The 18,971-nt window shown below is 35.0% G+C and overlaps 1 protein-coding gene across 4 annotated transcripts in view; it reads left to right on the top strand.

The window, feature by feature from the left end:
* The window catches only part of RAB28 (RAB28, member RAS oncogene family), a 94,389-nt gene that overhangs the window by 62,682 nt on the left and 12,736 nt on the right, over window positions 1-18,971 (top strand). For all 4 annotated transcript variants that reach the window (XR_004526650.2, XM_033856854.2, XM_033856855.2 and 1 more), the window contains exon 5: window positions 15,617-15,720. Coding sequence is in view for 3 of the 4 variants with exons in the window: in XM_033856854.2 (XP_033712745.1) it covers window positions 15,617-15,720 (104 nt within the window). In the remaining variant the exon portion in view is untranslated. The remainder of the gene's footprint in view (window positions 1-15,616; window positions 15,721-18,971) is intronic.

Genomic DNA, 18,971 nt, shown 5'->3' with positions numbered 1-18,971 from the left:
ATCTGTCAGATGATGGTTGTTGTGAGTATTAAACGGTTTAATATGTGTAAAGTGCCTATAAAGCAGTGTGGTGCTGTATAAATGTTAGCTATTCTTGTTACTCTGAATTCTATTGTTATTGGGCAGTTTTGTCTTTATTATTTACTTTTTGTTGTTATTTAAAATCATGTTTTATCATTCCGCCTCTCCCAATGGATCTAGTGTATGGTCATTGAGGGCAATTAGAAAAGAGAGGAAAATATAAAAAATAATAAATAACCATAATATAATTGCCAATTGAAGCCGTTCTTACTATAGCTTCTGTTCCTTCTACAATCCCAGGGTATACTGTTGTCTAGGGAAGACAAATACACTTCTTTTTTTCATACAAATCTATGTATGAAAGCCATAAGTGAACTGGGGCCTTATTATACTATTTACTCATCTATCGTGCAGACTTTGCAACTAAACCTATGCCATACTGAGCCAGTATGAAATTCTCTAGTAAGAATTCCTGTGGAGACTGCCCAAAACATGAAGCAAAATAAGAAATGTCAGTAAGCAATAAAAGTTATAGACAGTCACAAATACAGAAAGATTTACCTACCCCATGGTGTTATGTCCTCATTTAGATCTATTATTACATTTTATCCTGAAGTTAGAAGAGTGGTAGTTAGTCATTTTCTGCCACCAGAGGGAATTTAGGTAATTAATGGTACTAAATAAGTTGAAATAATATGAATTTTTACATACTCTCCTTTTTGCCCTTTCGACACTGGCTGCTGTTGGTGTTGTTCTGGTGACTCTACAGAGTTAACGGTACGCATCATTATCCCCTAAGAATCCTTACAGGTCTGTTTGTAGATATGTATATAACTGTGCAATAGAAATACAATGAAAAGTGATTAGGTAAATCTTATAGCAATATAGAGAATAGAAAAGTGTTGGAGAATTACTAGAAGCAAAAGTAATTAACAAATGAGGGTCTGTTAGAGTCAGGTGATAAATAAAGAGAAAATCCACAAGATTCATGATATATATAGGTAGGTCAAAGGAGTATGATTTGATAATAAGGGGTGATTAGAGATCCTTGGGAAAGATTATGAAAACCATGAATATTTTTGTAACAGTGACCCTTCTTTATGATTATATGAAAAATTTGATTTAAAGAGAAGTTTGTTATATTATTATTTTATTAGTAATTTTTAATATAGTGAAATATACACACAGAAAAGTATGTAAAATTTATGTATAAAGAATAGCTATTTCTAGGTCAGGAAATAGAGCATTGGCAAGCATGCCAGAGGCCAACCAGGCACCTTTATCAACCCTCTCTCTACCTTTACAGTTAACTACTATCCTTTGTCCTGATCTTTTCCTTGCTGTTCTTTTTAGTTTATCATCTGTGTATGCTTTACTAAGTAATAGTAAATTTTGTCATTTTAAAATTTCCTGTGGGGACTTCCCTGGTGGCACAGTGGTTAAGAATCTGCCTGCCAATGCAGGGGACATGGGTTCGATCCCTAGTCCGGGAAGATCCCACATGCCACAGAACAACTAAGCCCGTGCACCACAACTACTGAGCCTGTGCTCTAGAGCCTGCGAACCATAACTACTGAGCCTGTGTGCCACAACTACTGAAGCCTGCATGCCCTAGAGCCCGCAAGCCACAGCTGCTGAGCCCACGCACTGCAACTACTGAGCCCACATGCTGCAACTACTGAAGCCTGTGCACCTAGAGCCCGTGCTCTGCAACAAGAGAAGCCACCACAATGAGAAGCCCATGTGCCACAACTAGAGAAACCTGCGTGCAGCAACGAAGACCCAATGCAGCCAAAAATTAAATAAACAAACAAAATTTCCTATGAATGCCATAATTTATGTGTATTCCTTAATGTCTTTCTTCGTTTGCTCAAAACATTTGTGATATTCATTCTTATTGTGGTGTGAGACTCTAACTCATTAATTTTTCAGTCCTGTATAATGTTCCTGTAAAATGAAGGATATATATTATTTTAGACACTTTAATATTTTATATTTCTTTTAAGAGCCTAAAAATGTTTTTCTTTATTCAACAAGTACTTTTGAGTGGCTATTGTGTTACGTGCTTTTTCATTTATTTGTTTTTGTTTTTAGCTACCTATAACAGAAGAACCAAGTAAGTGCAGCTTAAATAATAATGAGCGTATTTTCTCAGTGTCTTTGATTTCATAAAATCTTAATTTCTATGTAAAGCATCATGAAAAGGAAAATCCTAACCTGAGGGAAACAAACGTTGGAACAAATATAGCAAATGCCCTTCTTATAGAAGACACTTAAACGCATTAACAAGATAAACACTAAAAACAGAAAATGGGAAAAGGAGGGAAGAAGCATTTCACAAAGAAATATAAAAAGTAGTGTATAGGAAAAATGTTAAACTGCATTGAGGTTTTTAGATTTATAATAGAAATTAGTTTCTTTGATGACACCTTTTTTCTTTATGTGTTTGTGGAACCCAGTGATTTTCAGGCAGTTGTATTTTTTTAAGAAGTTTGGTTTAAGAATTTACAAAGTTGAAGTCAAGTTCTGGTAATTTTTTATTTTCTTGCATTAGCAATTCTTCTAATACAGTATGATTTACTATGTCATCATAGAAAGACAGCATTAGAGAGTGTACATGGCAGGGTAAAATTAAACATATGCTCACAATCAAATTAATGTATTTCATCTGTCTTCAACTAATAACAGTCTGTCATGTTATCTATCTGAGTAGGGGCATAAACAGTTTATTTTGTGTTTGGAGTAACTTCCTGGAGGTAGTTAATGTGACAAGTAGTTTGTTTGAATTGAGTATAACCAGATCAACACTCTAGATGTTTCCTTGATAACCCAAAAATTACTGTGAAAATCTGTACAAGTGCTATATTTGTATTTTGCTTCTTTAAGTTAGGCAGCAACGTATTTTACAGTAATTTCACAGAGAATATTCTGTTTTTGCCATATATGGACTAAGAAGCCTAAATAGTTTATACTTTTAATGCTTTCCATTGACAGGGTATAGACAATAATATAATAAGCTAACATCATAGAATACTTTCTTTTTTAAAAAAAATGTGAAGTAATACATTCTAGTTTGAATGAAAAAGTCATATTCATTATAGAATATGTTCTTATAGCATGTTGAAAAGTGAATATTTAGGAAAACAGGAATATTGTAAACTCTTAGGCCAATATAAAAATAATATAGAAACTATCATAATGTTTTTCAGAATTTAAAAATTTTACTTAACTTAAAATTTTCTATTTAGTTTGATCAGTAGCTCTGACTATTATACATTTGATATATAGTTTTTAAGCTATTTATTACATTTGGTACTGTATATTGGAAGACAATTCTGTTCATTATACCAGTAATCCTATAAGTAGATGCAGTGGAGATCGTGAATATGGATGCCTGGATGCCAGTAAACAAATAGGACTTGTAAAAAAATAGGACTTAAAAAGAGATGTCATGTACTTGGCTTATTAGCATTAGTGTGTGTATTTTAGAAGTCAAAATATATACATAATTTTAAGCACATGTAAATCAAATTTAATAAATTATTAAGGGTATTTTACTTGTCATGTGTGGGCTAATCATGATGGATCATTTTTAAACATTATGTAATTTCACAACTTGTATGTACAGCTGCAAGTACTTTGTAAAGGACTTTATGTAATCAAGTGCTAAGGCAGAGTATCTTATTTTATAATGCTGATGGGCTCAGTTTTATGATTTACTGTTATTAATAAATACTTTTAAAGTACCAGTAAGCAATAACCACATATATACTAGTTCACTTTTATAATAATGGGCATTTAAAGTTTGTATGTCTTTATTCTTTTAATTAAAACTCTAAATAAAAGACCGTTAAGTGGTCATCCCCAAAGCTGATGTTCCTTCTTCTTTGTGAGACACTAACTGGATTTGGAACCAGATGACTTGGTTCTAATTCTGGTGCTAAAGGTGACTAGCAATGGGACTTTGGTTAAGTCACTCTGAGCCTCAGGTTTTTTGTGTGTGAAGTTAGATTAATGCTTTACCTATTTGTCAAGATTGTTATGAGGACCCAAAGTGTTATGTAAATTTCAAAACAGACTTTAAGTTGCTTCAGAAGTCTCCTAAAGTGGTTTCTTTGCATCTGTTTTACCCTTCTGGATTCTTTCTCCTCGTAGTAGCCAGAGTAGTTTTTTCAAAATGCAAAGATCACATTGTGCCCTTGCTTACAAGCCTCCAATGGCTTTGCATTGCTGTGTTTCAGTGATATCCTCATGTTATTCTGCACATCCCCACTCTTGCTCATTATGTTTCTTTGTTTTCCTCAATTGCACTCAGTCATTTTCCTCTTCTAGATTGCATCCTAGTTGTTCCAGTGACAGAAACATTTTTCTCTTCCAACTTCCTCTTAACTTGGTTGGCTTATTCTCATCTTTCAGATCTCAGATCAAAGAGGTCTTTCAGAGCTACTGTATAAAATTGTCATAATTTCTATCTTGCTTCCTGTCACTCTCTTACTCTCTATCTGCTCAATAACAATCCCCCCAACCCCCCGGCAATTTCTGATTATAATTGTTACATTGACTTGTTTATTTATGTGTTCACTTGTTTATCAATTTATTGCTTATGCTTTTAGCACAATACTTGACACATAATAAGTGTTTACATTTAATAAATGAATTTTAAGGTGTTATTTTACTTATTTTAAAGAAGTACATGAACTATTTTTTTTTTGGAGGCTGTGATTTTTGCAACTACACAGTTAATCTGAATCATCTTTAGGTTGATTAATATGCAGTGTAATAAATGTAATGACTTTTGGCAGAAAGAATAATCAGCTGCATGTGTATAAGTATAAAACTTGCCATCTTCTGTTTTTAAAGTTATGATATAGATAGTGGCAACTATTTATGTATACAAGATGCCTGAACAGAAAAAAAAAGTCATATTCCTGAAATCTATAGGAGTGCAACATTTTTTAACATTTGTAATTTTCTTTTGAATAGTCTCTGAATTTAGAAACAAAAGTTGTCACTGTGTAGTTAATGGAAGTGCTTTCAATCCAGCAGGGGAAAGTTAAAACCTTTCCAGTATATATCACCTGTAGCATTTCCTTCTTGTGCTTATATTTTTGCTCAGGTGGACTGAAATATGTGAGGTAAGCTGGGTGAAAACTGTATCGGTGTTTAAGTTACCTACATGCATATGAACTTCTCAACATCCCATACAAGACCCTCATGCACATCCCTGCTGATTTCACCATCTCTTGGAAGCCAGGTTCTTTCAGATGCTTTTGCACACATTCCTTTGGCAAAGAATGTCCGTCCACCCTGTCTCCAAGGTTGTCTGCCTAATTTTTCCTCATTCTTCAGGAGTTAGCTGAAGCATCGTCTTCTCTGTGAGATCTTTCTTGTCCCCTATGCAGTTCTATAAATTTCCTTTCCCTATTACTCCTGTTTTACCTTGTCTTGTACAGACCACTGTTGTTCTCTTGGTCTTAGAATTTCACTGTATAATATTTTTCTACATGTGCTCCTCTCAGCCTTCCTAGCAGTTAGCACTTAGAAGGCCCTGGGTAAATAGTTCATGAATGAATAAATGGATAGACAAATGACAATAACACTAATACTTGTTGAGTATGTGCCAGTCACATACTATGTACTTTACTATGTACCAGTCATTGTTCTGTGTGCTTTATATGTATTTAGTTATTTTATCTATTACAATAACATTATGAGGTACTATTATTGTCCCCATTTTATAGATGAGAAAACTGAGACAGAGAGATTGATTGCTCAGGGTTCCACAAACAGTAACAAGGCATCAAGCCCAGGCATTTTGGCTCTGGAGATTGCATTCTTTACTACCATGTCCTATTTCCTTTCCAAATAAATCAGTGAATTATTGAGGAACCATTGTTTCTTCTACATTTGCCATAATGCAGACAACTGAGAAATTCAGAAAAGTTATTTCTTGTATGAGACTAGTGTTTGTATATAAGCTACCACTCTAGATAGTAAAATAGTACCAAAGATCATTTATTGGGATATGAAAAAATTGCTGTAATGACACTTTCTTTATGATGATATTTGACATAGTGTCATTTTCATCAGAATCGTGTATTGTTTATTAAACATCATTTACTTTCTGCTACTCATCAAAATCTGTTTCTGTGTCCTAATATACAGGCCACTTTATCCTAAAAGTTATCCACGTGAGTAAATTTTGAACCATCACATCAATTTAGGGAATTAATGTTCCATTGGAATCAGCAGGGCCAAATGAAGGATGAAAGTGACAGCTTTAGATTCAGAATTCTAATTTGTTGCTTCTAAATCAAAGTTTTGTACCTCAATAAAACCAAAACAAAGTGTTTTAAGAGTATATCATACTAAAATATTTATGGATGAAATGATATTTGATTTGCTTTAAAATAATCTAAGAGTGGGGATATGGATGGAACAAGATTGGTCATGACTTGATTTTTTTTTTTTTTTTTTTTTTTGCGGTACGCGGGCCTCTCACTGCTGTGGCCTCTCCCGTTGCAGAGCACAGGCTCCGGATGCACAGGCTCAGCGGCCATGGCTCACGGGCCCAGCTGCTCCGCGGCATGTGGGATCCTCCCGGACAGGGGCACGAACCCGTGTCCCCTGCATTGGCAGGCGGACTCTCAACCACTGCGCCACCAGGGAAGCCCCATGACTTGATTATTGTTCAGGCATTTTATATTTTCCAGCAAAATGTATTAACAAAGGAGAATGCATTTTTGTTTTCATAACTGTTTTCCATGTATTACTTGAACCATTTAATGGCGGAAGAAAGAAAATTTCTCCTGTGGTTTGTGTTTTGTTTGTTTTTGTCTCCCTGGTAACTAGAAATGCAAGTGCCTCTCAATTTATAATTGTTTAATATAATTTGTAACTGTTTAATTGAATATGACATAACCAAAATCTCAGAGACAATTGTAATGCTTAGATTTTATTATCTTGCTAGTTATAACTTCATGTTATCATTTTTAATAACTCAAGACCCAGTATATACAGGGAGAGGTTTATTGTTAACAAGAAAGATAAAAATCTATATTATTTTATATTAGTTAAGGCAATCTATATTAGTTAAGGTAATGCTAGATGCTATAAACAGACAGTCCCTAAAGTTTCAATATCTTAGCACAATAGAAATTTATTTCTTATTTACATAAAGACCAAAACCAGGTACTGCTTATCAGTGGCTCATCTCCCTTTCAGGAACCCAAACTCCTTCCATTTTCTGGAACTGCCATTTTCAACAGTTGGCTTCATGGGTTACCATGAAAAAGGAGAGTAAGGACTACCATACATGGAAGGTTTTTATGGGTCAAGCCTAGTAGTGTTGCATATCATTTATTCATTACTTTGGTCAGAAGTTAGTCTTATGGCCACAGCTAACTGCAGGTCATACTGGAAAATGTAGTATAGGTTATGAACAGCTATCCAGTCTGCTCAACTTATACTTATGTGTCTGTTCTACTCTTCTTTATGTCAAAAACAGTGAAGGATCTTAGATTTTACCCTACTTAGAAGCTAACAAGTTAGCCTGCTACTGCCATGGATACTGGCAGAAGGCATGAGGCTCCTGGATCAGAGATAAAGGAATATGTTACTCCCAGCATAGCAAGTAGGGTGAGCTCGATGTTTGTGTTGGTTCTGCTAGGACAGTGTGAGGGGACCCACACAGATGATCTGTATCTAGCGGTTTGTCTCACAGCTGAGGAATCCTGAACTTAGGAAATCTACCTCTTTTATAATGGTCTCCAAGTAAATCTCTGAACTTTGCTCTGGAGAGAGATATTATCTTTATTATACCAGATGACGAACAAACTTACACTTTATTCCTGAGGGAGACACTCTCTCTTTGTAAGTTGCCATACAAACATCCTTGAAAGAATAGTCCGAAAAAAAAGCTGTCATTCAAAAATTTTTCTCAACTTTAATTTTTAAAAATTTATTAAAAATTTGAGTATTTTCCTTGCCATCTATTAATGCACATATATACGTATATAGTATGTTTACAGAGTAGGAGTTTTATTATATGCAATTTTATACTCTTTAACATCCTGTACTATTGTGTATTTCACTTGATAGCCTTTCTCCAAGCTTTATTGAGATATAACTGGCATATAACATGATGTAAGTTTAAGGTATACAGTACATTGATTTGATACACATATATTTCATAATGATTACTACCATCATCACCTCATATAATTAACATTTTTGTGGTGAGAACATTTAAGATTTACTCTCTCAGCAACTTTCAAGTATATAATACAGTATTGTTAACTATAATCACTATGTGTACATTAGAATCGTAGAACTTATTCATCCTATAATTGGAAGTTTGTACCCTTTGACTCACATCTCATTTCCCCTAACCCTCAGCCCCTGATAACCACCGTTTCTACTCTCTGTTTCTGTGAGTTTGGCTTTTTTAGGTTCCACATGTAAGTGATATCATACAGTACTTGTCTTTCTCTATCTGACTTAACATAGTGCCCTTAGGTTGCATGCATGTTGTCACAAATGGAAGAATTTCCTTCTTTCTCATGGCTGAATAATATTCCATTGTTATATATGTGTATGTATCACATCTTTATTCGTTCGTCTGTTGACAGACACTTAGGTTGCTTCCATGTCTTGGCTATTGTGAATAATGATGCAATAAACGTGGGAGTGCACATATCTCATTGAGATTCTGTTTTTATTTCCTTTAGTTATATATACCTAGAAGTAAGAGTGCTAGATCATATGGTAGTTCTGTTTTTAATTTTTTGAGGAACCTTCATACTGATTTCCAGAGTGTCTGTACCAATTTATATTCCCACCCACAGTGCAAAATAGTTCCCTTTTCTCCACATCCTTACCAACATTTGATATCTCTTGTATTTTTCATGATAGTAATTCTAACAGGTATGAGGTGGTAGTTCATTGTGGTTTTGATTTGCGTTTCCCTGATGATTAGTGATGTTGAGCATCTCTTCGTGTACTTGTAGGCCATTTGTATGTCTTCTTTTGAAAAATATCTATTCAGTTCCTCTGCCCATTTTTAATCGGGTTGTTTGTTTCATACAACTATTGAGTTGTATGAATTCTTTATATATTTTGGATATTAATCTCTTATCAGGTATATGATTTGCAAATATTTTCTTCCATTCCATAGGTTGCCTTTGCATTTTGTTGATGGTTTTCTTTGTTGAAAGCTTTTTAATTTGCTGTGGTCCCACTGTTTATTTTTGATTATTTGCCTTTGTCTTTGGTATCAAATACAAAAAAATCATCCCCAAGACCTCACTTACTAGTCATGATTTGTTTTTTTGTTTGTTTGTTTGTTTTTTGGCCAGACCATGTAGCTTGCAGGATCTTAGTTCTCCATCCAGGGATTGAATCCGGGCCATGGCAGTGAAAGTGCCGAGTCCTAACCACTGGACTGCCAGGGAATTCCCTTTAAGTTCATAATTTTTTTTTTTTTTTTTTTTTTTTGTGGTATGTGGGCCTCTCACTGTTGTGAGCACAGGCTCCGGACGTGCAGGCTCAATGGCCATGGCTCACGGGCCCAGCCGCTCTGCGGCATGTGGGATCTTCCCGGACCGGGGCACGAACCCGTGTCCCTTGCATCGGCAGGCGGACTCTCAACCACTGCGCCACCAGGGAAGCCCGTAAGTTCATAATTTTTAATGGCCAAAGAGTATTGTATTGTGGGGTTGTATCATAATTTAATTGTATTTCTATTCTGGGACATTTACATTGCTTCCAGTATTTTTTTTTATATTACAAATGACTGTGGTGAAGATCTTAATTTATAATTCTTATTATACATCCCTAATGTGTTCCTCAAGATAAACTCTTCCAAATTGTCTTACTTGGTCATAGAGTAGAAATGTTTGTAAGGCTCAACACACATTTTTGAGTCGCTTTTCAGAAAGCCCGTAGTACCAGCTCTCAGCAGCACCGGGTTTCTTCTCTCTCTCTCTCTTTCTCTTTCTCTCTCTCTTTTTTCATTTTGAAAGGTGAACTCAGTACTTCATTTTTCTCACTTGCATTTCTTTACATACTGAGATTGAATAATGTTTTCACAGGTTTATGTGAAACATTATAAAAGGCCATTTAAGGTGGTCTAACATTCTGTAAAATATCATTATTAGTTACATTTCTGAGAAAATGTTACTTCTTAGTGGATTGTTAATATTCCATGAATCCCTGAAATGCGCTTTTGTTAGTATCTCTTTCTTGCTGTAAACCTAAATTATAAAATATGAAATACTGTAATTTGTATTTTTTTAAATTTATTAAACTAAAAATTGTACATATTACGCTTTCAAACAGCTTTCCAAGTTGTTATCAAAATTATTCTTGTTAGCCAAAGTTAATTGGCTTCTCTTAAGACTTCTATTTCACGTACCATGTGATTTTAAGAACATGGCAGATAGACTTAGTATCTTGATAACTTATTTTCTTTCTTTCCATTTTAATTTCCAGGTGAGGGTAAGTGAGCTAAGTGATTTTTTTTTTTTTTTTGCACAGTTGGTTTTGACAGTGAAATATTTGGATTTTCTTGTCTGTCTAACACAGTCTTAGAATTTTTTCATCTTCATGGTTTTTTATCCCCATTTATGTCAGCTACACAAGAAAGCCTTTGACATTGATGTAGTTGATTTACCTCCTGCATTCTTATCCCATACAGTTCTGTCCTTCACTTTTCAGACCCCAGTTTCTGTATCGATAAAATTCTTGTACATATTCTCAACATCTTTCTTTCTTTTTTTTTTTTTTTTTGGTATGCAGGCCTCTCACTGCTGTGGCCTCTCCCGTTGCGGAGCACAGGCTCCAGATGCGCAGGCTCAGTGGCCATGGCTCACGGGCCCAGCCACTACGGGGCACGTAGGATCTTCCCGGACCGGGGCACGAACCCACATCCCCTCCATCGGCAGGCGGACTCTCAACCACTGCACCACCAGGGAAGCCCTCAACATCTTTCTTGACAAAAGTTTTAAAACTACTTCTGTCACTTAGCTCTCCCATAATGACACTGCTGCTGTCCCCTGAAGCTCTTTCAAATGTTGTCGTCCCCTTCTATATCTACTTTATCACTAGTACTGGAGTAGTGGTAATTGGTAGTTACCTTCTTGTTACATATTGCTCTTTCCAGAACATTCTCCTTCATCTTCCCTAAAAACCCTTAGATTTGAATATCAAGCCATATGATTATACCTCCTGCTACTTATATTTCTTGGCGTTATCAGCCAACCCCTGAATCACTGCCTTGAATTTCTTGAAGATTTTGGCTTTGGGTCATAGTCACTCCACTACTATTGCTATCATGATTCTTGGTAATTTTAGTACACATACAGATTATCCTTCTAATACTTTTGTGTCTCAGTTCCTTGAATTCTTCATCTGCCATAATCTTGCCACCCACCTACACTAACATATTTGTTCTGGAGACCTAGTCAATATTAGTTTCCATACTCTCTTCATAATATCAGTTATCAGTTTCATGTATCCCCGTCTATTATTTCCTGTCTTTCCACCTCACATCCTTTGGTAACCCAATTCCAGTAATTTTTAAACCCACATAAGACCTTAACATCAGTTGATCTTACCAATTTTTCGTTTTCCTGAACCCCCCTCCTACCAACTTAAATTCCATGGTCTATCAATATAATCACTCCCTTACATTTATTATCTTCAATTACTTGCCCTTCTTTTCAGTAATTGTACGTGATTGAGAAAACCCCAGCTCTACTTAAATGCAAATCCTCATCTGCTCAATACCTCCATCCATTGCAGCTGAGTGTACCTGGAACAAAACCTACAATATACTGTCTCATTTAAAATTCGAGTTAACTATCTTCAAGTGTTTTCTCTTTATCTTGTTCATCCCATGTCAAATCCATTAGCATTTCTTATTCGCTTTTTATTCCAAAAATATATTGAGAATTTGCCCCACTTTTTACCATCTCTCTTGCTCCTACTCTTGTCCAAACTACCATCTTCTCTTTCCTAGATTTTTATTATAGCCCCCTCGATGGCTTCTCTGCTTTACATTTGACTACAGTTTATTCTCATCACAGCAGCCCAAACCTTTTAAAATGTAAGTCAGATTACGTCTTTTTTTTCTTTTTCCTTACAACCCCCAGTAGCTTCCCATCTCTCTTACAGTGACCTGTATGATTCCTGGCTTTTTAAACTTCATTTCCTGCTATTTCCCTCTCTTGCTAACTCTTTTCAGCCACTCTGGCCTCCTGGCTTTTCTTTGAATCTCCTAAGTGTAATCTTCCATTAGGGCCTTTTTCACTGCAGTTCCCTCTGCTTGGAAGGCTTTTCCCCGGATTTCCTTGTTCTTAGCTTTCTTAAGGTCTTTGACCTACCTGTTTGAAATAGTAATTCCTCTCATGTACCCTTTATTTATTTTTTTCATAAGATATATCAGCATTTGCCATACACTGTAATTTACTTGTTCGTCTCTTTTCATTAAAATGTCAGTTCATACCATATGACCCAGCAATCCCACTACTGGGCATATACCCTGAGAAAACCAAAATTCAAAAAGAGTCATGTACCAAAATGTTCATTGCAGCTCTATTTACAATAGCCCGGAGATGGAAACAACCTAAGCGCCCATCATCGGATGAATGGATAAAGAAGATGTGGCACATATATACAATGGAATATTACTCAGCCATAAAAAGAAACGAAATTGAGCTATTTGTAATGAGGTGGATAGACCTAGAGTCTGTCATACAGAGTGAAGTAAGTCAGAAAGTAAAAGACAAATACTGTATGCTAACACATATATATGGAATTTAAGAAAAAAAATGTCATGAAGAACCTAGGGGTAAGGCAGGAATAAAGACGCAGACCTCCTAGAGAACGGACTTGAGGTTATGGGGAGGGGGAAGGGTGAGCTGTGACAGGGCAAGAGAGAGTCATGGGCATATACACACTAACAAACGTAGTAAGATAGATAGCTAGTGGGAAGCAGCCGCATGGCACAGGGATATTGGCTCGGTGCTTTGTGACAGCCTGGAGGGGTGGGATAGGGAGGGTGGGAGGGAGGGAGACGCAAGAGGGAAGACATATGGGAACATATGTTTATGTATGACTGATTCACTTTGTTATAAAGCAGAAACTAACACACCATTGTAAAGCAATTATACCCCAATAAAGATGTTAAAAAAAAAAAAATGTCAGTTCATTGTATCTGCAGCCCCTAGGACAGTGCCTGGCCATAGTAGGCACTCAAATATTTGTTGAATGAATGAATGAATGATCAATAAAGTGGTTATCCATTGAAATTGTTAAGCATACTTTAAGCAGGGTGTAGTATGGTTGCGCTAAAAGAAGTTGCATGTTACAATGTTAATGCCTTTGTCCTTCAGTTGCTTAGATATTGGAAGTATATACACCAAAATGTTAACAGTAGTTGTCTCTAGTTAGTGGCATTTTTTATATCGTTTTCATAATTGTCTTTCAGATTTTAATTCCATTTTCAAAAATAAAATACAAGAACTAGCGAAATGATGTTGTTCACTGAAGGACATAAGGGAGATTAAATCATAGCAGTAAGATTGTTATCACATGTATGTTAGATTAATACTGTATAATAATTTTAAAGATGCTTTTAAAAATAGAAGAAATGAAAGAATTTACCAGTATCTCACTGTAATTTCATCTTCAGAATTTACATTTCTGCATTATTTAGAGTGAAGTACTCTAGTAACTAAGTCCTCTTAAATGTTGCTCACTAAATTCTAACATAATAGAGGAAAACTTTATACTCAAGCTCTGTGAGGGCTTTTCCTATATCTGCTATAATTCTCAGAGTCTTGGTTATTTAAAATAACTTTTATGATCCTTAATGGTCTTTTATGTTCATAATACTGGTGGTGATTTTTTTAGGACCTGGATTGTATCTTTTTCATCTTTGGGTTCTCACTGCCTACCACAGTGCTTGGTATATAATAGGTACTCAATAAATGTTTATTGAATAATTTTTTATCAATTGATCGGTGATCGTATTAGTCTCTCATGGTTATCTTTGTTAGGAGAAAAACTTTTGCTTGACTCGTAAATCCCCCAATGCTTATAGTAGTTTATATAAGTAGTTGAGGAGTTGTGGGGCGGGGCTGAGGGGGAGGGAGAGAAGAAAAAAGGAAGAAAAGACACAATGATAGACTCTTCCATTGGAAAAGACAAATGCACATGTTGAATGACAGACTTTATTTTTTTAACTGGACAGTAATTTCATTGGGGAATTTTCCTAGGGACATGATTTGTTCTTACTCTTGTTGAATTAGGAAAATATTTTAACTTCAATATTATGATAAACTAGATGTATAAATGTCAGAGCTAATAGCTTAGTATTTTAGTCTTCTACAAATTGATGCCTGTGGTATCTGGACATTTTTTGGCCTCTTCTTGTAAATAAAGTCTCAGTGATGTTTAAGGAATAGCAACTTGTGGCCAGAAAAGAAAAAAAGCTGCATATTATCCAAGCTAAGCAATATAAATGGGGCTAAGGAATCCCCCACTAGATCAAAAATTTCCTAGAGAAAGATCTCTTGAGCTTACAAACTAAAGACCTTCAATATAATTTTAAATAAAGCCTTTTATGTAGTATGAGAGCAATTTTTAGTTGATAATCAATTGCCACTATTATGTAGGCTTACTAGATTTGCAAATTTACAAGTTTTTACAAGTTGGTTGGGTCCCTTCCTCAGGAAATCAGTTTAAGTTTTTTTTTCCTATATTGACTCAAAGAGCCTAGTTGTCCTTAAATCCTGTGAATATATTTGCCTTATAATTTGACAGCATTGAGTGAACACCCTTATAGGGTCTGTAGTGTTGTAAAAAGAGAAACTGTTAAATAAAAGATCACATTTGAAAAAATTAGACTGTGCTGGATAAAACCAGTATTGGATATGAGTACTATGCTTTGCTTTAAAGCACCTACAACTATTCAAGAAAATATATCCTGGCCCATTACTACTTTCAAAATGGATACTTTTAGTTTTGGAAAGCAAATGAGCTGTATCTTTGTGAAATTAAACCATGGCTGTAAATAAAGTAAATATACAATGAAATATAGGTATCTTTTAGCAGAAAATTAGTCATGCATTTGTGTTAACATTAACGTTTATAGAGATTACAAAACTATTGTAATTATTAAAGTAATTAAACTATCAAACCAGATATGCTTGAGTAAGTGCATGTTGCAATTAATCACTATGTTTAAACACATTATACTAAGTAGATCTTTTTTGAGTATCATCAATGTGCCTGAAGCTATATAGATAATAGGAATGATAGCCTTCAGTTTTTTGAGAACTTATCATGTGCTGGTCCTTATGCAGTAAACATGGATTAATTCTCAAAGAACTCTATATGTGATAGATACATTTGTTATTCCCAGCTTTTAGATTTAGGGACTGAGGCATAAAGAGGTTGACGAAATTGCCCAGAATTACACAGCTCATATCTAAGCTGGGGTACAGTACTAGAAAATAAGTCAAATTTAAACATGTTAAAAATGTATTGATTAATATTGAATTTTGTTCTCTGTTTTTGTTCACTTTTCTAGTTGATTTGGAGCATATGCGAACAGTAAAACCTGAAAAACACTTAAGGTTTTGCCAGGAAAATGGTTTTAGTAGCCACTTTGTCTCAGCAAAGACAGGAGACTCTGTAAGTAAAATAATGAATACTGAATATTACAAGTGATGTTTTACTTTTATTTTCATAGGAAGTATACTTCTATTACTTAACTTTTGGAACAAATTAATTCCTGTTAAAGACATAAAATATCAGGTTAGATACAACATGTTTATTCTATTTATGTTCCTCTTATAATTCATTTAACATAATTTCATGGTTATTTTAGGGAATTAAAAAATACAAAAGTTAAAAATAATATAAATCACTCATAATCTCAGCATCCAGAGATGACCATTCATAACCTCATATGATTCCTTCTAGTCTTATTTTTTCTGATGCTCACAAATATTAGTGCTTCTGCCACTAGTGCTAGTGAATTGCATTTACTGAGTGCCTACTTTGTGATGGGCACTGTACTACTCTGATTATCTCTATTTAATTAAATTAATTTATTTTTTCATATTTGACTGGATGTTTATTGTGTAAATCACCATAACCATTTAAACAAGAAACTTAGAATGATGTTAAAATATTTTTGAAATAGTCCAAAATATCTTCACATATAATTTAGATTTATTTTCCAGCAATCCTAACTGATTATCTCTATTTTATAGAATAGTCTTAGAGAGGTTATGTTGTGGGGGTCCAGGGTACACAGAATAAGTGGTGGAGATAGGATTTGTAAATCTAAGGATTGACATTCCAGGGTTCACCATATTAATCATGCTAAATGTTTATTAAAAAGAAAATTGAGATCATAATATAGAAATAATTTTGTTTTTTTAATTTAATATATTTATCTGTAGAAAATTTTATGTCACTTAATATTACTAAATAGACTTAATAATCCATTAGAGTTAATAATCCATTAAATAAATGTTCAAAAATTTATCCAACCACGTCCCTATCGTTGGGTATATAGATTATTTCTAAGTTCAGTACATTGTAAAATTTTGCAAAATTTCTAATGTAAAATTTTGTCCATAAGCTGTGATGTTTTGATTATTTCCTTGGAAGGGAATTGAGACCTATTGCCAAATTACCACCAGGAAGCCTACGTTAATTTATACTACCACCAGCATTGTATGAGTGCCCTATCACTGTACTCTTTTTAACATTCAGAATTTATTTATTTATTTTTAAATCTTTGTCAATTTGGTAGACAAGGAAAAAAAGGTATTTTGCTATTTATATTTGAATTTCTTTGCTGTTGAGGTTGAAATTTTAAAAATTTCATTACCTATTAATTTTCTGCTTATTATCTGTTCATAATTTTCTATTGCTTTTTAAAATTTCCTATGACCATTTTTATGTTAGGGATAACAGCCATTTGTCATAATTTTTGCAAATATTTTCCACTGCCCAGGTGTTTGTTTGACCGTTAATTTTCTTGACATTTTCAACCAAAGGAAGTTTGACTTTTTTTCTGTGGTTTAATCTTCTTGATATTCTTCCTGTATGACTTCACTGATGGTTTTTATGCTTAGGGTAAATATTAAATATTTTAAAGGGTATTTAATCTTTTGGGGGGGTCAGACTCATCTAAAGATGTGACGTTTTGGAACCCTTTCCCCAGGATAATGCAAACACGGGCACATACCTACATGTGTCATTTAAAAAATGTATAATATCAATATTCCTTGATAAATCCATCCATGGATTAGGCTTTCACCCTCATGTATCTTCCTGGGGGTCTTTTGTCATTTTAGAATTATTTTAACTTCCAGTATTTTAGCTTATGTTTAAACCACTTAGTATCTTTTGTGCACTTATGTTGAACCACCTGTAAAAATCCCCATTGTTTTCTTTTTAAATTCAACTTTGAAATGGTTTGTTCTTGTGAAGTCACTTTAAGACTTGCAGTCATCTCCAATCCCAGTTTACTTCGCTTCATTGCTTAGGGAGTTGAGCTCCTGGCTTACTGTACTTTCTCTAATACTACCTTTGTCATAATTCTTAGTGATTTCAGTATCTTTGTTTTCCACCCCACCTCAGCCACAAACTCCCATGCATTGTCATTACAAATTACTGCAGCCCTTCTGTTATCTCATATTGCAATATCAGGCATCCTAATCACTGACCATCTTGTCTTTCTGGCTCACACCCTTGAATGCCCTAACCCAATCAGTCTGCAACCCCAGCAGGACCTACAAGACATTGATCCTAACACTTTTTCAGTGTCCTCCTTTCATGTCCTCATTTTCCTTTCTTTGTAACTTAATCTCATGGCCAATCAAATCACTACCATGCATATACTGTCAAGTCCCTTTCTGCTCATTCACTTTATCTGACTCATTTGGATAAACCTTAACCAAGCCCCTGCCTTTATATGGTTACACTCTTGTATTTGAACGTGGTCAGAGAAAAAAACCCAGAGGCATGCTGGAGGTTTCACTTACATTTCACAGTAGCTAACCTCAAGTGGGCCCTTAATGCTGCTCAGTAATTATGCATGTCCTTAGGCCATTATCTCTCCCCCTCACCTATACCACTGTTTCGTAGCTTCTCTTCTCTCCTCAGGTCTTCAAAACTTCCTTGTCCATTCTCTCAGCTGATGCCCTTGTTTCTTATTTTATAAAATATTTGCAACAAACAGAAGACAACTTTCACATAACTCCTGCCACCACATCTACCCCAACTCTCCTTCCCACCCCATATCCCTTCCCGTATCTTCTGTCTCCTCCAAGGTTACTATGGATCTATACTCCTAGCTAGGGTCAACTCCTCCACTGTGCATTAGTCCCATTTCTCTTTGCCTAGTAACAAACATTGCTTAGCAATTCTCACTCCTGCATCATTTTTTTCCTATCTACTGGATTATTCTGTCAGCACACAAAATATTATAACTTATCTTAAATACAAGAAAACTCTTGATCCCACATCTTTAGCTATTGCTCACTTCCCCCCAGTTACCAGTGGAATGTTTTGAAAGAGTTGTCTCCAGTTCTCTCCTCCCAGTTTGTCTTGAGCAGTTCCAGTCAGACTTTTGCCCCCAATATTTCACCCCAAAATGCTCTTATTAAGGTCTACCAGTGACCTCCTTTTTGCTAAATTCAGTGGTCAGTTCTTAGTCCTTATCTTACTTGATTTAGTTGCAGCATATAAAATAGTTGATCACTCTCTGCTCTTTGAAATACCTTCTTCACTTAGATTCTAGAGTACTACACCTCCTGGTTTCCCTCCTGCCTTGCTAACTACTCTCTTAGTCACCTTTGCTAATTTCTTATCTCTCCAACTTCTAAATATTGAAGTGCCCTAGGCTCAATCCTTGGATATCTCTC

The sequence above is a fragment of the Tursiops truncatus genome, chromosome 5 (genome assembly GCF_011762595.2).
Source record: "Tursiops truncatus isolate mTurTru1 chromosome 5, mTurTru1.mat.Y, whole genome shotgun sequence".
In the NCBI taxonomy this organism is placed as follows: domain Eukaryota; kingdom Metazoa; phylum Chordata; class Mammalia; order Artiodactyla; family Delphinidae; genus Tursiops; species Tursiops truncatus.
The sequence above is the reverse complement of the archived record's forward strand: the minus strand, read 5'-3'. Positions and strand labels throughout refer to the sequence as shown.